This window comes from Sus scrofa, chromosome 6 (assembly GCF_000003025.6).
Source record: "Sus scrofa isolate TJ Tabasco breed Duroc chromosome 6, Sscrofa11.1, whole genome shotgun sequence".
In the NCBI taxonomy this organism is placed as follows: Eukaryota; Metazoa; Chordata; class Mammalia; order Artiodactyla; family Suidae; genus Sus; species Sus scrofa.
In genome coordinates, this window is record NC_010448.4 from 27,944,280 (window position 1) to 27,965,443 (window position 21,164).

Below are 21,164 nucleotides of genomic sequence, written 5' to 3' on the forward strand. Positions count from 1 at the left end.
GCAGCAGCAGCTTCTTGGAATCAGTTCATTTAACACCCCACCAGAGCCTGTCCTGGGCAGTGGAGGAGGGAGGCTCTCTTCTATCCAGGGTGAAGATCTCATCCCTTCTTAGGCCACTAGCTCAAGCAGACAATTCTACGGTAATTCTGGGGAAATTTTCACCATCCACCCTCCTTCGCTTTTATTCTGAGTTTAACAGAAGAGAGAGCAGGTAGAGATTATCCTTTATTTATTTTTTTGTCTTTTTAGGACCAAACCTGTGGCATATGGAAGTTCTCAGGTTAGGGGGCAGAATCACAGCTATAGCTGCTGGGCTACACCACAGCCACAGCAATGCAGGATCCAAGCTGCATCTGTGACCTATACCCAGCTCATGGCAAAGCTGGATCCTTAACCCACTGAGTGGGGCCAGGGATCAACCTAGCGTCCTTATGGATACTAATTGGGTTCGTTACTGCTGAGCCACAATGGGAACTCCGGATCATCCTTTAAAATGACCCAATTTTCTCATTTTATGGTGAGAGGAACTTAGGTCTGGAGCCCAGTTGGATGCATAAAAGCAATGAGAACAGTCTGGAGTCCAGATCAGGGCTTTACCCTTTGCACCAACTCTTGTGGCCCCTGACACCACTGCAGGTAGTTCCAGTGCCCCTTTACACCCAGGCCATCCTCAAATGAACAATGAATAAAATAGTCCTGAGGCTAGTGGAAGTCTAATGCTGGAAACCACTTGCCTTAGGAAAGGCTCTGTCATGCTTTCACCACCTCTGCCCAGGGAAGCTCCTGAGGCCCTAAGCCCCAAGCTGGGCCTCCAGGGGGTGTGGGGTTAGCAGGGGTGGATGAACCCTATCAGCCCACCCCTGCCCCCTAACCCCCCAACCCCCAGGATAGAGCAATCACCAATGAAGCGGAACTCGCTGCACTCGCACTCGATCAGGGCCACAGTCTCAGCCAGCCACAGCAGGTTGTCTTCGGTCACTAGGCTTGGATACTTGGCCACTAGGTCTAAGGGCAGGAAGCAGTACTGCACTTCCTCTTCTGTGTCTAACAGTGGTGTATCCATGAGTCCCAAAGGTGCCTTATCATGTAGGCCTAGAGGAGAATGTACAGAGGGGCATCACCACCTCCCAGAGGCCAGGGCTCTCAGAGGCAGGTGGAGCTCTTACTGACCCAGGAGCCCCAGAGGAAGTTAGAGAGATCACCCTGGAGATGGCCCTTGCAAGAAGCCTCCTGTTTTTTTCTGGCCACCCTGTGGCATATGGAATTTCCTCACCAGGGATTAGATCCAAGCCTGTGGCAACATTGGATCCTCTAACCCACTGCACTAGATGGAAATTGAATCTGCTTCCTGGCACCGCAAATATGCCGTGGATTCCATTGTGCCACAGAGGGAACTCCAATGCCTCCTTCTTCTATTTTCAGATGTAATCTCAGGTTTGGCAGGAATGTAGTGGGGAGCAGGGCATGGAGATCTGAAGGGTGGTAGGACATGTGAAATTTTAGCTTATGTACTCAAAGTCTTTAAATTCATACTGGTTACCTATTTTTTTTTCTTTCTAATTGATCAAACCAATCACTGTGACCTACAGGTAAAATAGATCATTTGACTCTCCTGAGACCTCAAAACTCATCAGAAACCATATGCCTTGCAGCATAGTTGTCCCAAAGAGGTCAACTATGCTGCAAGGCATTCATCAGTCAGTTTGGGGACATTCCTTGTGTTAGAGGTTACCTTTGGCAGCACATATACTAAAATTGTAACGATAGAGAGAAGATTGGCATGGCCCCTGCACAAGGATGACACGTAAATTTGTGAAGCATTCCATATTTAAAAAAAAAAAAAAAAAAAAAAAAAAAAAAAGGTGGTAAAATCCCTGGACCACCAGGAGGGGGTGGAATGCAGCCCAGACTTGCCCAGATGAAACCAGTATGCAGAAGAATGAACGTGGAGGAGGATGTTTAGTTCCAGTGGGAAAGCTGCCATGGAGAGGGTATGTGGCAATTACAAGATCAAAGGAGGTGACAGGAAAGTAGAAAAATCACCCAGAACTAGTTCAGAAATCAGGGCACTCTCTGGATGGAAGCTATGTCTGTTAGAGTAAGGAAAAGGGAAGCTGGTGCGGGCTTTAGAAAAGGTCAGCCTGTGTTTATACCTGTAAAGGCTGGGCTTTTTATTGGAAATTCTGAGGGTTTGCTGATACACTTCCATGTTCGCCAGTAATTCAAAGATGCTCTCTCAGCAACAGGTATGTCTGCAGGCCTCACACGTAGATGGTGTTTCCCTTCCTTCAGATTATCTAGAGTCTGTTATATAAAGAAGATTATTGCTTTGAAAATTCTAAACCAAGTAACTATCTACCAATTCTAGGGTAAAATACCAGGAGAAATAGTATGTGACTTACTTTGGTAAAGGGTTTTGAAATAAACTGAGTCACTCACACAGAAATGTAAAAATTTATGTCTATAATATATGCTGATAGTCAGACAGTGACTATTTCTTTTCTGTTTTTTTTTTTGTTTTTTTTTTTTTTTTGCTTTTTAGGGCCGTACTCATGGCATATGGAAATTCCCAGGCTACAGGTCAAATCGGAGCTACAGCTGCCACCTATGCCACAGCCACAGCAACTTGGGATCTGAGCCATGTCTGTGACCTACACCACAGCTCACTGCAATGCCGGATCCCTGACCCACTGAGAGAGGCCAGGAATTGAACCCACATCCTCATATGTACTAGTCAGATTCGTTTCTGCTGTGCCATGACAGGAATTCCTCTTTTCTGATTTTGAAACAGTTTTTTCTGGATTATAATTTTATGTTGATTAATAGAAATTTATCTTAGGAGTTCCCATTGTGGCACAGCAGAAACAAATCCAATAGGTATCCATGAGGGTGTGTGTTCAATTCCCTGGCTTGGCTCAGTGGGTCAGGGATCCAACATTGCCATGAGCTGTGGTGTAGGCCAGCAGCTGCAGCTCCAATTTGACCACTAGCCTGGGAACTTCCATATGGCACAGGTGCAGCCCTAAAGAGCAAAAAAAGAAATTTATCTTAAACAATGCTAAGAGTAATTTATATTTAATTATTAAAAACTTGAGATTTTCTGCTCTCATTTCCCCTCAAGTTCAAAAACTGTTTTGATCTGATATAATTGTTATCTGCTTATTGTTTGTGTTCATCCTAATCCTGGAATGTGGTTTTAAGTAGGGAAATGGAGGTAGCACAGGGCACCACACTTTTCAAAGCACTTTCTCATATGTTTGCTCGTTTATGCTGACACAACCCTGTGAGATATATGTGGTGTCTGCATTCCCGTTTTGGTGATAAGGCAGTTGTAGGCAAAGGATTGTGAGTTGCCCAGTCTTCCAAGTCCAGAGCTTCTCCATTTGAAGGAGCAGGTGACCAGGAGTGGGCTGAGGCTGGAATGCAGCACCCCAGGTAGGCTTGATTGAAGCCCAGGGATGAGTATCTTCATGTTGCCCACACTCAGGGCCCCTCAAAATTCCTTCACAGGGAACAGATTACCATAACATCAAGCCCATATTTTCTGTCCCTTCCTTAGAAGAAAATAGTATTTTTCGAAGAAAGTTTTGGAGCTATCTAGAAAAGTAGTCCTCTAAAGACACCACATGATAATTTTTTTTTCTCTAAGAGCTTTATAATGGACAGAACACCTCAGATTAAATAATAAATAAAAGAATCTGCTCGAGGAAATCCTGAGCTTTGAGGAGAGCCCTCTGGTGGCCATTGCTATAAATGGCACCCGCATAACTGCTTAAAGTCTGCAAAAGGAGAGGACCAGAGTGGGAAAGATTCTCCATCTATTTGGTTGGCTGGTGGGCATGTAGAAGGACTGGACAATGGTGGGTCATGGGGAGTGCTTTCCTGAAGGCACTGAGCAATAGAGGAGAACAGTGCACGTGTGAAAGAGCAGAAGAGAGTCATTCTTTATTTGAGAAATACTTGTGTATCACCAGGGCCACAGTCAGATACTTTCTTGGATCCCACAACTGACATATACTGAGATAAGAGGAAACACTGGTTATGAAGTTTCAGGGCCTCCAGGAACTCTGGTATTTCTTTCAAAAGCATTAGAAGGGGATCCAAGCTTTCCTGACCCTCTTTACTGGGGACTGCATGTAACTTTAGCTCTATGTCAAGCCATCTTGAGGAGGGAAATCAGTGAGAGATGAGTTTCTGTATGGGAAAGTAGCTGGCTTTGGGCAATGAGGAATAAAAATGAGGTGCCGAAGGTGGGACTGAAAGGCTGTAACAGATTCTACATCAGTGGGTGGGCAGGATTATTGAGTTAGGTGAGGAATAATAGCCTCGTAGTATATGTGTTGAGAAGTGGGAGAAAGAAAGGAAAATGGTGACTGTCTACAGGACAGTCAGGATTGGGGGGGAGCAGTAGGTAGGGATATATACTCAGCTACCTGCCTCGGTGCCTTGAAGGTGGCTTTGTTTAAGATGTATGGAGGTCGAGGGAGTGAGGAAGATGATTTCAGAGAAGTAAACAAGAGCCAGAGAGTGAAGAGCTCTGCAAGCTGGGCTGAGTTTATCCCCTGGTTAAGAGAAGCTGTTGAAAGATTCAAATCAGGAACTGTGACTTGACTGATATTCACACCATTTTGACTCAGTCGGCCAGCAAGCCCTATGACTCTTATTTTTTTGTTCTTGGCCCCAGCCCTCTTTCCTTTCCATTTCCCTAGTCCCCTGTCCCTCTCAACACAGTGATATTTCAAACCAGAAAATGAGTCTAAACCACTCCCCATCTTAAAATCTGCAGTGCTCCCCATTACCTATGGGGTCAGGTCCAAATTCTCCTTAGCATTCGTGTAAGGTCCTTCACAATCAAGGGCCGGGAGCAGGGTATACGTGAACAGTACAAGGGCCTTTAACACAGACAGACTGGGGTTTCAATCTTGACTGTCACTTAAGAGCTAACATTTGTTGCTCAGGTATTTTAAACGGAATCCTCCTAATGTCTTCCACCCACAAAGTAGGGTCTGGTATTATCACTCTTTTAGCAAATGCTAGACAAGGTCCAAGAAGAGAAACAGTACTCAATGCCCCAAGAAAGTGGAGATACTGGGACTGGAACCCAGGATACTAGAGAGCTTGTGTTCTTTTTTTTTGTTTGTTTGTTTTTTGCCTTTTCTAGGGCCGCTCCCATGGCAATATGGAGGTTCCCAGGCTAGGGGTCCAGTTGGAACCGTAGCCACCGGCCTACACCAGAGCCACAGCAACGCAGGATCCGAGCCACGTCTTCGACCTACACCACAGCTCACGGCAGCGCCGGATCCTTAACCCTCTGAGAAAGGCCAGGGATCGCCGAACCCGCAACCTCATGGTTTCTAGTTGGATTTGTTAACCACTGTGCCACGACGGGAACTTCTAGAGCCTGAGTTCTTAATCACTGTTCTTTTTTTTTTTTTTTTTTTGTCTTTTTGTCTTTTTGCTATTTCCTGGGCCACTCCCACGGCATATGGAGGTTCCCAGGCTAGGGGTCGAATCAGAGCTGTAGCCACTGGCCTACGCCAGAGCCACAGCAACACGGGATCCGAGCCGCGTCTGCAACCTACACCACAGCTCACGGCAACGCTGGATCCTTAACCCACTGAGCAAGGCCAGGGATTGAACCCACAACCTCATGGTTCCTAGTCAGTTTGTTAACCACTGAGCCACGACGGGAACTCCTTAATCACTGTTCTTAACCAGCTGTCTCCTATTTGTCATTTAAGTTCTGCAAGCCTCAGGCTCCTTATATGCAAAATGGAGATAGTAAAATCTGGAAGATGTTATAAAGATTAAAGGAAATATTATAGATGTAATTTCCTTCCTTCCTTTTAGTGGTTAAATCTCAAACTACCTTTCCAGTTTCATCTCCCACCATTCCTTCTGTCCCCACTCCATCATGAGTGACATTAATTGTGTAACACTCCAAAGATACAACATGTAGTGTGATAACTTCTCAACTTTATGTATGCTGTTCCCTCTTCCCAGAATACCTTTCTCCTCCCTTCCCCACCTGAAGAGCCTGAAGCCTCCCCCAGCCAGAGTGGTTCATCTTCCTCCTTTGTTCCCACAGAACCCTGCAAACTTCTATATCTTGGCCTCTGGCTTGGTTTTGGGCCTGTCCACCCCCCTTTACTGAGGTTCCTAGAAGAAGGACCCGACTGATGCATCCCTAGCTTCTAGCCTAGAGCCTAGTGTGTAGTAAGTGCTCAGAATTGCTCTGTTGAGTGAAAAAAGGCATACAAATAGAGGGCTGGAGAACTGAGTCCTCTGGGAAGAAAAGCAAAATGAGACATGAGGAAGCCCAAGAAGAGCTTGCAGAGAACCAGACTGTATTTATAAAAACTGAGAGAATCACAAGAACCTACTGCATAGCACAGAAAAATCTACTCAGTAGTTTGTAATAACCTATATGGGAAAGAAGAATGGATATATTTATATGTATGACTGATTCACTTTGCTGTACACCTGAAACAAATATGACATTGGAAGTCAACTGTACTCCAATAAAATGAAATTAAAAAATAAATAAAATAAAAATCAACCTCAAATGCCAACCCTTCCATAGGAAAGCCAGAATAGGATACAATGGGAAGAGCCCAGAAAGTTCAGAGGATAGTGAAGATTAGTGATTCCAACTTGAGACCTGAAGTCCAGCGGGAAGATACAATGGAGAGAGGGATGGCAAAGAAAGGACTCAGCTTGGGTCTGATTGATAATGGGTTGAATGACACTGGGTGAAGTAGCATGAAAAGGGAGTGAAACAAGGGAGAGCCAGCAAGAGACTGAATATCATTCCAAGCCTTTCCTAAGCTGAGCAAATCATAGGTACCAGAACCTGCCATTTATCTCATCTGCAGATTCAAATCCTGAGATTCTACCTCAGTGGAAAAAACAGTGGTGCCCTTGGACAACTCTAAATTAGCCATTGAGGGAGGGAAATTCCTGCCTGGCATAACAACCTGTTTGAGGATGGACCTAGATGCCCTATTTGGAAGTGTGGTTTGGCACCTTGGTGTATCCTTTGGGGCAGGTCGGTAATGACACTCAAACTAGCTTGAGAGATGTGCTACTTGAGGGGAGAATGATCTAATTTATAGAAATGAAATCTCCAATTCCTGCTACCTAAATTAATGTAAAGTGTGAGCAGTACCATTTTCTTCAAGAAAGGTGTGTTTGATAAATCTTTCTTTTTTTTTGGTCTTTTCTGGGGCCAAGTACTCGCGGCATATGGAAGTTCCCAGGCTAGGGGTCTAATCAGAGCTATAGCCGCTGGCCTACGCCAGAGCCACAGCAACGCCAGATCCAAGCCACGTCTACAACCTACAACACAGCTCACGGCAACTCGGCATCCCTAACCCACTAAGCAAGGCCAGGATTGAACCTGCAACCTCATGGTTCCTAGTCGGATTCGTTAACCACTGAGCCACAATGGGACCTCCTTGTTTGATAAATCTTAAAAAGGGGAAAAACTCAAACAAATAAATCTACAAAGATCGCAATTCCTGCCAGTCAAGACATGCTGCATGCGTTAGGCCCAGAAGCCTCAACCAGGTTGTTGTCTTTCTTTCTTTCTTTTTCTTTTTTTTTTTTTTTTAGGGCCACCCCTGTGGCATATGGAGTCAGAGCTACAGCTGCCAGCCTATGCCACAGCAATGCCAGATCTGAGCTGTGTCTGCGACCTACATACACCATAGCTCATGGCACCCCAGACCCTTAACTCACTGAGTGAGCCCGGGGATCAAACCTGCATCCTCATGGATACTAGTTGGGCTCATTACCGCTGAGCCACAATGGGAACTTCCAACTAAGTTGTTTTCTAAACTTCCTCTTTAGCCAATCCTTGCTCTGACTTCTAGAAATACAAGGCCTTCTCCTCATGGAAAGCCATTTGGGTGCTGTAAGAATCCACAGAAAGTATCCCTTAATCCCCCTCACCTGGCTTTATTTTTCTTAATAACACCTACTTATTTATTTACTGTCTGCCAGTCTCCCCTAACAGATACAGCCTCCAAGACTATGAGGAAACTGTTTGTTCTCTGCTGTATTTGCAGCATCCACAATAGTGTCTATGGGATCTCCATACATTTTTGTGGATGAATTAATGAGTGAATGTATTAAGAACACTTCAGAGAGCCTATGCTTCTGGCTGTCCTTTGGCTTTGCTGACTGAGTTTGTCACAGAGTGTGTGGCTAGTCTTTGATAGACTTCAATTCCCCTTTTGTCTGCCTGAATATTACTTCTACTATTTTTACTCTTCATATGTTATGACCCAGAAAGTTACTAGAGGGAGGATTTCTTTAGGGAGATACAGACCTTAATTCAGATGCCTAATTGCTAGCACAAGGATAATTAATGTTGCTTTTGGCCTAGACAGTAGTGAGAAAATCTGTCAATCAGAAGCAATATAAGACTGATAGCATGGGGGCGAATGTGTGTGTATGTGTGTGTACAGCTGCCAAAAGGTGGCTGACAAATGCCCTACTGGCAGAGCCTTTGGATTTAATGGAGGTTTTCCACAAGCAGCATCTTATGCTCTGATGTGGGCTGTTGGCAGGAATGTGATGGTAAGAGAGATTGGGGGAGTTTGCAAATTTCCAACTGTTTTGTAAAGACAAGGAGGGCCAGCACCACTTGGAAGCTCAAAGTAACAAGGCTGGTAGAACAAAAGGATGTGGAGAACAGCTGCTATCAGCCAAAAAAGCTGAATAAGACACACCTATCAGCATCTCAAACCTGCCCCTCCACTGTCAGTTCCAGTCCCCTCACCCTATTGAAATAGGTTCAGCTTTCATAGGTCATCTTGGGTAAATCATTCCATGTTCTCTCAGCAGACATTGATTAAACTCCTATTACAGCCCCAGTACTCTGAGAGATGCTAGGAATGTAAATACGAAAAGAATACAGGCTAGTGAGGGAGAAAGACCTATGAATACATGATCCCAACAAAATTATCACTGATGAGAGCAGAACAACAAAAACTACCTGGAAGTAACAGGCTAGTCTTCCCATGGCCCTCATTTAAGCTAAATCTTGAAGGGGAAGCATTCTAGAAAGAGGAAACAGCAAGTAAAAAGGTGTGGAGAGAAAGCATTTAGGATGCTCATGGACATGGCTCAACTTTAAGAAGTGTGTGTGTGTGTGTGTGTGTGTGTACATGCGTGTGTGCCCATGCATGCATTTAAGTGTGTATATGTATTGGGATCTGAGCCAGAAGAAGCAGATGGGCTATCCTGTGAGGATCAATGTAACCCCCCATGGCTCCCTTGAGTACAAGGAATGCGGGTGTATCTGGGTTATTTGCTGTTAGCAAAACATTTGCAGGTGGAACAATTTAAGTTTCCAAACTTAGAAGTCCTCAGAAGGCAGTGAAAAAGAAAACACAAGTGGAATGTATTGTCAATGCACTAAGTCCTCAGTGAACTTCAAGGGGACAAGTAAAAGGGAATCAATAGTTTTCCATGAACCATGAACCCCTATGAGTGACCCTGCAGGGGAATTTCACACTCTTCAGTAGCAGCTGTAACTCCCAAACAAGCTGATAGCATGTGAGATGGTTGGAGCAGTTTACATTTACACAAAGGAGACTTTTCAAATTACACAGAAAGTTCTAGGAAGCACTGTGATATTAACATACACATATATAACAACTACTTTATATTTTCCCTGGGAACAAGATATGACATTCCTAAGATCCAGGCTCATGGATTTACATACCAACCTTGATGACTCCTAATTTATGTTTCTAGACCTGACTACTCCCAGGAATTCCAGCTCTATACATCTGGCTTCTGCCTTCCCAACATCACTTGGATGTTTAACAAGCACCATTTTCTTTCCTCTCAAACTTAATACATTCAATACATCGTGGCACAGCGGAAAAGAATCTGATTAGTGTCCATGAGGACACAAGTTCCAACCATGGCCTCACTCAGTGGGTTAAGGATCTGGTGTTGCCGTGAGCGGTTGCAGACTTGGCTCGGATCCCGCGTTGCTGTGGCTGTGGTGTAGGCTGGCAGCTGTAGCTCTGATTTGACCCCTAGCCTGGGGACCTCCATAAGCTGCGGGTGCGGCCCTAAAAAAGCAAAAACAAAACAAAACCAAAACCTCAAAACACCCAAAAACTTAATACATTCAAATTTGAACTTCTGATTTTCCCCTCTAAACCTGAACCTCACAATCCATCATTCACCTTGTTGCTCAGGATACAAACATAGGAGTTATCCAATCTCTCTCACTCCAATTCATCAGCAAACCCTGTCAGTTCTGTCATCAAGACATATCCAGAATTTGAACACTTCTAAGTTGGCTATTACCACCTTAGGCCAAACCATCACTTTCATTTGAATACTGCAGGAACCTCCTAACTTGTCTTCCTGCTTCCTCCTCTTCCCCAGTAAAGTCTAGGCCAGGGGTGAGTAAATTTTTTTTTTCTGTAAAAGGCCACATAGTAAATATTTCAGGCTTTGAGATATAGTTCCTGTTTCAACTATTCAACTCTTTATTGTAGCTTGAGAGCAGCTATAGACAATATATAGCAAATGAGCTTGGTGAGTTCTAATAAAATCTTGTTAATAAACACAAATTTAAATTTCATATAATTATTGTGCCACAAAATATTTTTCTTTTTGATTTTTTTCTACCATCTAAAAATGTGAAAACCATTCTTAGCTCCGAGGTTGTACAAAAAAGGTAGCAGGCTGTATTTGGTCCATGGGATGTAGTCTGTAACTCCTGGTTATTAAATGTATTAATATATTAATGTATTAAAATATATCCTAATGTATTAAAATATATTTCATATTATACTTAATGTGAACAAATTTCATATTATATATAAATTACAGTAAGATTTAACCACTTAAATTATACAGTTCAGTGGCTTTTAGTATATTCTCAAAAGTTGTGCACCCATCATCAAAATCTATTTCAACACTATAAAAAGAAACCCTGTATATATTAGCAGTCAATGCCCATTTTCACTCATTTTATCCTTCTCACTCTGTACCTTGGCCCTAGGCAAGCACTGATTACTTTCTGTCCCTGTAACTTTGCCTATTCTGCACATTTCATATAAATGGAATCATACAATAAGTCTTTTGTTTCTGACTTTTCACTTCGCATAATGTTTCAAAGTTCATCTTTGTTGTTACATGTATCAGTACTCATTCCCTTTTCTTGACAAATAATATTCCATTTTATGGATATACCATTTAGTTTGTCTGTTCATCAGCTGAGGAACATATAGGTTGTTTCCACTTTGGGGCTATTATAAATAATGCTGCTATGAACATTTTTCTATAAGTGTTTGTGTGGACATACTATAAATTTTAATTTCTCTTGGGTATACACCTAGGAGTTGAAGGAACTGCTAGGTTATATGGTAACACCATGTTTAATTTTATGAAGAACTGCTAGACTGTTTTCCAAAGAGTTTGTACAAATTTACATTCCTATCAACAGTGTATGAGGGTTCTGATTTCTCCACATCTTTGCCAACACCTATTAATTTCTTTTTTTTGTTTGCTTTGTTTTGATTTTTTTTTCTTTTTTTGTTTTTGGCTATGCCCATGGCATGTGGAAGTTTCCTGGCCAGGGACTGAACCCGTGCCACAGCAGCGACCCAAACTGCTGCAATGACAACACGGGATCCTTAACTTGCTGTGCCACAAGAGAACTCTATGATAAGAGGCATCATAGTAGGTGTGAAGTGGTAACTCCTTGTGCCTTGTGGTTTTGATTTGCATTTCCTTGATGGCTAAAGATACTGAATATCTTTTCATGTGCTTATTGCCCATGTGTATATCTTTTTGGGAGAAATGTCTATTCAAATCCTTTGGTCATTTCATGGTTGGTTGGTTTTTGTTTTTGTCTTTTGTCTTTTTAGGGCTGCACCCACGACATATGGAAGTTCCCAGGCTAGGGGTTGAATTGGAGCTGTAGCTGCTGGCCTATGCTACCGCCACAGCAACGGAGGATCTGAGCCACATCTATGACCTACACCACAGCTCACGGCACCGCCAGATCCTTAACTCACTGAGAGAGGCCAGGGGTCAAACCTGAGTCTTCATGGATACTAGTCGGGTTCGTTAACCACTGGGCCATGACATCATGTCCTTGATGGTATCCTTTGAAACACATTTTTTAAAAAAATTTTGATGAAATCCAATTCATCTGGTTTTTCTTTGGTTGCTTGTGCTTTTGATGTTGTACTTGAGAAACCATTGCTTAACTCAAGGTCCAATGATCTTTTAAAAATTAATCATTTTACTTCTTTCTTTCTTTAAACATCTCTAAAAGCTACCTATAACATTTAGAATAGATCCTGTCTTCAATGTCATCTATAAGACGCTGCAAGATCCGGTTCCTAGTTTCCTCTGACCTCATCTAGTTTTAGCATCCCCCTACCTCTTTTGCACCTGACAAAGACCCTCTGAGTCTGCTTCTTCCAAGCCACTGTAACCTCAGGGCATTTGTGTTTGTGTGTTCCTTATGCCTTGAAACTCTTTCCCAGGCAACTGCATGACTTGTAACTTTTTCGTACAGATTTCCGCTCAAATGTTGTCTTGTCAATGAGGCCAGCCCTGACTATTCTTTCTAAAGCAATAGCTTGCCTGGTCTCAGTCACTTGCTAGCTCCTTATCATATACTACATACCTGTATGTTTTTAAAAAAGCAAACTAGATGTAAATGCTTTATTCCTTCAACTAAATTCCAGTACTATGAGGGCAGTGACGGGCAGAATAAATTTAAAACTATAATACAAAAAGAAAATCATACAATCACATTCTGAAACCCCAAGAAGCCCTAGAATACAGAAATGCCCTCCTTCTTCACTATTACACAGGAAACACTGATCTGCTTTTCAAAGCGCATACCTCTATTTGACCTTGTATGGCTATATGGTTTATTGCTTTATCTCCAGTGCTTGGCCTGTGATTGGTGCTTAATACACAATAAACATTACACTTAGAATCAAACAATAATAGTATTGAGTGCCCTTTGAAGGCCAAAGCTACAGACTGGGGGGAAATGGGGTGGGCAAGTGGAGTGGGGGCTGGGAGAGATTAAGGGTAGGGAAGTAGAGGAGTGAGGAAGGGTAGAGAGCAGAGTAGCAGTGTGAGCTCACGTGTCTGTCCTCCAGAAGCTTCCCATCTCATTCTGCTCAGCGGCTCCTATATGGCTTCCAAACAAAGCCTACTATGTTACAGATAATCCTGTAGTATATGCCACCTGTTGAGTGCATGGCAACTACAGTTAGTGGGAGACAAACCTCCATTTTTATTATTGGGGGCTAAATCTGAAAGACTCTGCAGTGAGCAGCACTAACAGTTTAGAACAATTTAAATATGTGCTGTCCAATATGGCAGCCATGAGCCATACATGGCTATTGAGTACTTGAAATATGATAATCTGAATCTGAGTTGTGCTCTAAGTATAAAACACACATTAGATTTCGAAGACTTAGTACATAAAAAAATATAAAATATATCACTCAAAATATTGATTACATACTGAAATGACAGTATTTTAAATATATTGGGTTAGGAGTTCCCGTGGTGGCGCAGTGGTTAACGAATCCGACTAGGAACCATGAGGTTGCGGGTTCGATCCCTGCCCTTGCTCAGTGGGTTAACGATCGGCGTTGCCGTGAGCTGTGGTGTAGGTTGAGATGCGGCTCGGATCCCGCGTTGCTGTGGCTCTGGCGTAGGCCGGTGGCTATAGCTCTGATTCGACGCCTAGCCTGGGAACCTCCATATGCCGTGGGAGCGGCCCAAGGAGCGGCCCAAGATACAGCAAAAAGACAAAAAAAAAAAAAAAAAAAAAAAAAGTTAAATATATTGGGTTAAATAAAATATATTACTAAAATTACTATCCCCCCCTTTTTTTTTATTCTTAACGCTGCACCTGTGGCAGGGGTCAAATCGGGAGCTGTGGCCGTTGGCATACGCTACATACAGCCACAGCAAAGCTGGATCCAAGCTGCATCTGTGATCTATGCTGCAGCTTTTGACAACACTGGATCCTTAACCCACTAAGTGAGCTCAGGAATCGAAACTGCCTGCATATGCCATGGAGACTATGTCAGGGTTCTTAACCCGCTGAGCCACAATGGGAACTCCTCACCTGCTTTGTTTTTGTTTTTTTGTTTTTTAATGTGGTTACTAGAAAAATTTCAATTATACATGTGGTTCACATAAGTGGTTAACATATTTTTATTGGATCATCCTGTTTTCCTTAAAGCCCACAGAAATAGGGCCTGGTACTCAGAATGCTTTAAATAAATACTGGCTGAATGCATTAAGTTAGGCTCCCTGAGAAAGGTTTTTAGACTAAGAATTGGCAAACTCCACTTTCTCCAAGCAAATGTTTGTACATTTAGGCAAGAACGTGGGTGTATGGATGGACAGGCCTTAGCAGTGGAAAAGTGGTGGAAATGTGTGAGGCTGTTGATTTGCTTGAGATTGCTGTTGATTCTCCAGCTGTATTTATACTCTGCTTCAGTGAATAAATACCACTTTAGTTGGGCCAGTCTAAATGTTTATTTCTTTGAAAGCACTATTATCAAAACATAATCACTTGTTTTATGGTCTGTTTTAGGAAGCAGATCCATATGATCCCTCAAATACTTCTACTGCTCATACAACTTGGAACTTTGGAACTGGACCAATGCCTCTGAGTTATTACTTCCCATTTAGAAGCTGCTTCCCAAATATATTTGTTTTAATTTGGGAAGTAAGGACATCAAAGGAACTAAAGAGCTTGATAAATTGTGTAATAGGTTTGTGCTCTTTAAAATGGTTCTTAAACTTTTCCACAGAAAAGGAAATCATGGATATGGAGAACAGACTTGTGGTAGCCAACGGGGAGGGGAAGGGAATGGGATGGATTGGGAATTTGGTGTTAATAGATAGATGCAAACGACTGCCTCTGGAATGAATAAGCAATGAGATCCTGCTGTATAGCACTGGGAACTATATCTAGTCACTTATGACGGAGCATGATAATGTGAGAAAAAGGAATGTATACATGTGTGTGTGACTGGGTTACCTTACTGTACAGTAGAAAATTGACAGAACACTGTAAACCAGCTATAATGGAAAAAATAAAAATCATCATAAAAAAATAAAATGGTTCTTAAGAAAATTGCCTTGACATTTTTATTTTCTGCAATGAATAAGTGACTCTCCTTTCCTTTCTGTTTCTTTTTAATGGCAGCACCTGTGGCATGTGGCGGTTCCCAGACTAGGGGTCAAATCGGGGCTATGGCTGCTGGCCTATGCCACAGCCACAGCAATGCGGGATCCAAGTTTCATCTGAGACCTACACCACAGATCATAGCAATGCCAGATCCTTTAACCCACTGAGTGAGGCCAGGGATCAAACCCGCATCCTCATGGATCCTAGCCAGGTTAGTTACCTTTGAGCTGCGATGGGAACTCCGTGTTTTCACCTTTTAAAATTCAAGAACAGGGAGTTCCCGTCGTGGCTCAGTGGTTAACAAACTGACTAGGAACCATGAGGTTGTGGGTTCAATCCCTGGCCTTGCTCAGTGGGTTAAGGATCCTGTGTTGCCGTGAGCTGTGGTGTAGGTCGCAGTTGCAGCTCGGATCCTGTGTTGCTGTGGCTCTGGCATAGGCTGGTGGCTACAGCTCCGATTAGACCCCTAGCCTGGGAACCTCCATATGCCGAGGGAGCGGCCCTAGAAATGGCAAAAAGGCAAAAAGCCAAAAAAAAAAAAATTCAAGAACAAAAATAAGAAGCTTAAACTAGGGAGTTCACATTGTGGCTGAGTGGTAAGGAAACAGACTAGCATCCATGAGGATGCGGGTTCAATCCTCGGCCTTGCTTAGTGGGTTAAGGATCTGGCGTTGCCATGAGCTGTGGTGTAGGTCATAGATCCGGCATTGCCATGGCTGTAGCATAGGCAGGTAAAGGTTCCAATTTGATCCCTAGCCTGGGAACTTTCCTATGCCACGGGTGCCCCCCCTCCAAAAAAAAAAAAAAAAAAACCCTTAAGCTGCGATTTTCAAGAGTCCAGAACACTCTTTCAGGGGAGTCATAAGTCCTATCCTGGATCTGCAGTGGCTGCTGGTATAGATAAGGCAGAGTCAGGATTAAATCCTTTATTCAGAGCATGCATTTCTAGTGTGCTATTTATTACTTTCACTCACTCATCACACTTCTTCATTAAGAACCTATATATATAAAGAACCAATATATAAAGCAACCAATATATAAAAGACACAACATTTTAGTGATGTAAGGCTTATATTACTGATCACCATTCCTGGAAGAAAAGAGTATCTTACCTGGAGCAAAGGCATCAGCTGCAGACCCAGTGCTTGCTCATAGAGCAAGTTCAGTTCTGCACAACTGGAGAAGGAGAGTTTGGAGGTGTAGAGGTAATAATGCACGTGCCTGAATGTGGAACCATCTCTGTCAATGAATAGCCTCTGGCTTTCTGAAGAGGTCAAGGCTGAAGCCTCTTTCCATAGCAGGGAGTCTGGGAACTGAGAGAGTTTGCTTCTGGGAACTGAGAAATGCCAGCCTCCAACGTTGAAATGAAACAAATCCTCTGCTGATTCATGAGGCATACCAGGCTCCTCCTAAAGAGAAAATGAAAAGAGGTCTATACAAGAAAAAGAAATAGGAGTTACCGTCATGGTGCAGCAGAAACAAATCCGAGTAGGAACCATGAGATTGTGGGATTGATCCCTGGCCTTGCTCAGTGGGTAAGGATCTGGAGTTGCTGTGAGCTGTGGTGTAGGTCACAGATGCCCTGGGAACCTCCATATGCCTCAGGTGCAGCCCTAAAAAAAAAAACAAAAGACAAGGAGTTCCAGTTGTGGCTCAGTGGTTAATGAATCCGACTAGAACCTCCATATGCTGCAGGTGCGGCCCTAAAAGACAAAAGACAAAATAAATAGAAATAAAAATCATCCAGAAAGGAAGAGGTAAAATTATCTCTATTTGTAGATGATAGGATCTTGCATGTAGAAAATCCTAAGGAATTCACTATGAAATTATTAGAAATGAGTTCAAGAAGATTAAAAGATACCAATCAATACAAAAATCAATTATATTTATACACCAGCAGTGAACAGTATAAAAATAAAATTAAGAAAATAATTCCATGGAGTTCCCGTCATGGTTCAGTGGTCAACGAATCTGACTAGGAACCATGAGGTGGTGGGTTCGATCCCTGGCCTCGCTCGGTGGGTTAAGGATCCGGCATTGCTGTGAGCTGTGGTGTAGGTCGAAGATTTGGCTCAGATCTCGCGTTGCTGTGGCTCTGGCATAGGCCGGCGGCAACAGCTCCAATTAGACCTCTAGCCTGGGAACCTCCATATGTTGCAGGTGAGGCCCTAGGAAAGACAAAAAGACAGAGAAAAAAAAAAAAAAGAATATCCTTCTCAAAAAATAGTTCTGGGATAACTGGACATTCACATGTCAAAAGAAAAGTTGGACTCTGTCACACCATACAAAAAATTAACACAAAATGGATCATAAGCCTAAAAATAAGCGCTAAAAATATAAAACCCTTAGAAGAAAACAAAATCTTCATGACCATGGATTAGGCAATGCTTTCTTAGATAAGATATAAAAAGGAGAAATGAAATAAACAAATAAAACGTCATAAAAATTTTAAAAAATTGTGCTTCAAAGGACATTACCAAGAAAGTAAAAAGATAATCTATATAATGGAACAAAATATTTGAAAATCATCTGAAAAATAATTTATATTTATAATTTTGTATTTGTAAAAATAATATTTACTACTAAACAACAGAAATACAAGAACAAATAGCACATTAAAACATACTTAACATCATCAAATGCAAAGTAAAACTCACAATGAGATACCATTTCACACCTACTAGGATGGCCTGAATCAAAATAATAGATAATAATGAGTGTTGACAAAGATTGGAGAAATTGGAACTCTCATACACTGCTGATGGGAATATAAAATAGTGCAGCTGCTCTGGAAAACAGTTCAGTGGTTCCTCAAAATATTAAACACAGTTCAGCAATTCTACTTCTAGATATAAATGCAAATGAATGCCTATAGCCACACAAAAACTCACAGACAAATGTCCATAGAAGAATTACTCATAATAGCCAAAAAGTAGAAACAACCAAAATGTTCATCAGCTGATGAATGAATAAAAAAAAATGTAGTTTATTCACAAAATGGAATATTGTCGATAAAAAGGAATAAACACTAGAACGTAGATGAAACTTTGAAACATGTTTTAAGACATAAAAGACACAAAAGACCACGTATTATTCCATCTATATATAATGTGCAGAATAGGCAAATTTACAGTCATAGAGAATAGATTAGTGGTGCCCTAGGCTGGGGAGGTTGGAGGGGAAATGGGAAATGATTAGTAATAGGTATGGAATTTCTTTTGGGGATGATGAAAATGTTCTAAAACTGATTGTGGTGATAGTTGCATATTGAAAACCACTGAACAGTACACTTTAAAATGGCAAATTGTGTGGTACATGAATTATACCTTAATAAACTATCTTAAAAAGAGTTATGATGAGGTGCTCCCCACCCCACGGAATACATCAGGGCTCTCTTGTGACCATACCTGTGACCATGCAGGGACATTACATTATTGAAGCCATGGCAGGACAGCTGAATGCCATGGGTTCTTTTATATACACACACACTCACACACACACACAAAGGTAGCAAAGATCATTAACCATCCTCAGTTCATTGTTCGAAGTTCCAGTTTATTCTTTTTTTTTTTTTTTTTTTTTTGTCTTTTTGTCTTTTAAGGGCCACAGCGGCAGTATATGGAGGTTCCCAGGCCCAGTCTATGCCAGAGCCAAAGCAACTCCAGATCCAAGCCAAGTCTGCGATCCACACCACAGCTCACGGCAACACCAGATCCTTAACTCACTGGGCAAGGCCAGGGATCGAACCCGCAACCTCACGGTTCCTAGTCAGATTGGTTTCTGCTGCGCCAAGACGGGAACTCCAAGATTATCTATTTTTTTTTTTTTTTTTTTGTCTTTTTGCCATTTCCTGGGCTGCTTCTGAGGCATATGGAGGTTCCCAGGCTAGGGGTCTAATCGGAGCTGTAGCTGCCAGCCTATGCCAGAGCCAGAGCAACGAAGGATCTGTGACCTACACCACAGCTCACGGCAACGCCGGATTCCTAACCCACTGAGCAAGGCCAGGGATCGAACCCGCAACCTCATGGTTCCTAGTCAGATTCGTTAACCACTGCACCACGACGGGAACTCCAAGATTATCTATTCTTAAATAAATTGTCCATTTTGCTTCGAGATGACCTAACTTATCAACACTATAGAAAAGTAGAAAGCCAACAAACACAAAATCTATATCAGATTTTAAAATAAACACTCAAGGAGTACTATTCATAAAAAATTTAAAGAGTAATAAATAGTATGTAAAATTTTACCTAAAAATAACTATAAAATAATACTGAATTTCTGAAAATTAATAAAGGGAGCCCTCGTTAAGATGGGAATCAGGAGACTACTCAAGGTCAAGATCCTAACAGGAAAAGACACAACCCAAAGCTCCAGCAGGAAGTGACACTACCTTACTACTGGCCAGCAGGAGGAAGACAGATTTCCTCCTTAACTCCACAACAGCTCAGCCAATGAGAGACTGTCACAACTCAGCTAAGGAAAAGCCATTATACTTCAAACTCCCAGTTTTCCCCAATGGATTTTCTATTTATAACACCCCACCCCAACTTTCCCTTCTCCTCTATAAAAGAATTTCATCACTTCTGCTTTATCAGACTTGCCTGTGGTTCACCATGTTTGCATGCCCTGAGTTGCAGTTCTTTACTACTCCTAAATAAACCTGTTTTGCTGGTAAAAAAAAAATAACTGTTTTAGGTTAACAAATTCTAGGTAAAAAAGCATGTACACTGAAGTGATTGGGATGCAATATACCAATATTTGTAACTTATTTTTATTTTTAATTAAAAATGTTAAAAAAAATTTTTTTGCCTTTTCTAGGACTATTTTATTTTTTGTCTTCTTAGGGTTGCACCCGAGGCATATGGAGGTTCCCAGGCTAGGGGTCTAATTGGAGCTGCAGCCGCTGGCCTACGCCAGAGCCACAGCAACTCCGGATCTGAGCCAAATCTGTGAACTGCACCACAGCTCACAGCAACGCCGGATCCTTAACCCGCTGAGCAAGGCCAGGGATCAAACCTGCAATCTCATTGTTCCTAGTCAGATTTGTTAACCACTGCATCACGACGGGAACTCCTGTAACTTATTTTTAAATGCATCAAGAATAAGATGAATCAGAGTTCCTGTCCTGACACAGTGGAAACCAATCTGACTAGGAACCATGAGGTGGGTTCAATCCCTGGCCTTGCTCAGTGGGTTAAGGATCTGTCGTTGCTGTGAGCTCTGGTGTAGGCCAGCGGCTACAGCTCCGATTCGACCCCTGGCCTCGGAACTCCATATGCCAAGGGTGTGGCCCTAAAACGACAAAAAAAAAAAAAAAAAAAAAAAAAAAAAGCTTTAAAATGGTGGTGGTGGAAAGAATGTTAAAATAAGAGGTGGTTCCTCAAGATAGGAAAAGCCCACTTCAACAACCTTCCATCTCCTATTTTGACAGCTGAGGAAGTCAAATAAACACGTGCAACAAATAAGGGAGTGGGGGTCCTTTTCTCTTATCATTATAGTCTCATTTAAATATTTAGATATAAAGAACAATTATATATGGCACATTTGAGGCTAGAAGAAGAGAAAGATTACAAATTGTAAAATGGTGTCATGACTCACATAAGCACAGCTGGAAAAGCTAATCTAACGAGCTAATTTAGGTGCTTAGGTTCTGGACTTTCTAAACTCGGCTAAGGTGGAACATGACAAGCTGAGAGTAATCAAGGGCCCCACCTGGACCAGGAACTATAAGTATGCAAGGACTCAATTTTGCTTTCTATTCTCCTTAAAGGTGACTAGCTGGTTGAGAGCTCAAAGTGCCCCAGGTGTGCAGATTTTGGACGCCAAAGAAAACCTACTCCCTGAAGGTGAGCCACAGTTCTGGTCTCAGTTCCTCTTATTAAAGATAGGGTATGACAAGAGGGTCTTGGCATAAAGTTTGCCTCCTTCTTACAGGTACAAGTCC

General features: G+C 42.2%; 2 protein-coding genes across 4 annotated transcripts in view; one reads left to right on the forward strand and one right to left on the reverse strand.

Annotated features, from left to right (window-relative positions):
• KCTD19 (potassium channel tetramerization domain containing 19) overlaps positions 1–21,164 on the reverse strand; it is a 33,512-nt gene that overhangs the window by 11,497 nt on the left and 851 nt on the right. For 2 of the 3 annotated variants that reach the window (XM_013998242.2, XM_003126929.3), the window contains exons 2-4: positions 16,330–16,626; positions 2,154–2,304; positions 901–1,092 (exon numbers count right to left, since the gene is read on the reverse strand). In XM_013998242.2, the coding sequence (XP_013853696.2) occupies positions 901–1,092; positions 2,154–2,304; positions 16,330–16,626 (640 nt within the window). The remainder of the gene's footprint in view (positions 1–900; positions 1,093–2,153; positions 2,305–16,329; positions 16,627–21,164) is intronic. The other variant, XM_005664423.2, reaches the window with a different exon arrangement.
• Positions 20,974–21,164, forward strand: part of LRRC36 (leucine rich repeat containing 36) — an 86,546-nt gene continuing 86,355 nt past the window's right edge. The window contains exon 1 of the mRNA XM_021094075.1: positions 20,974–21,066. The gene's annotated coding sequence lies outside the window, so the exon portion shown is untranslated. The remainder of the gene's footprint in view (positions 21,067–21,164) is intronic.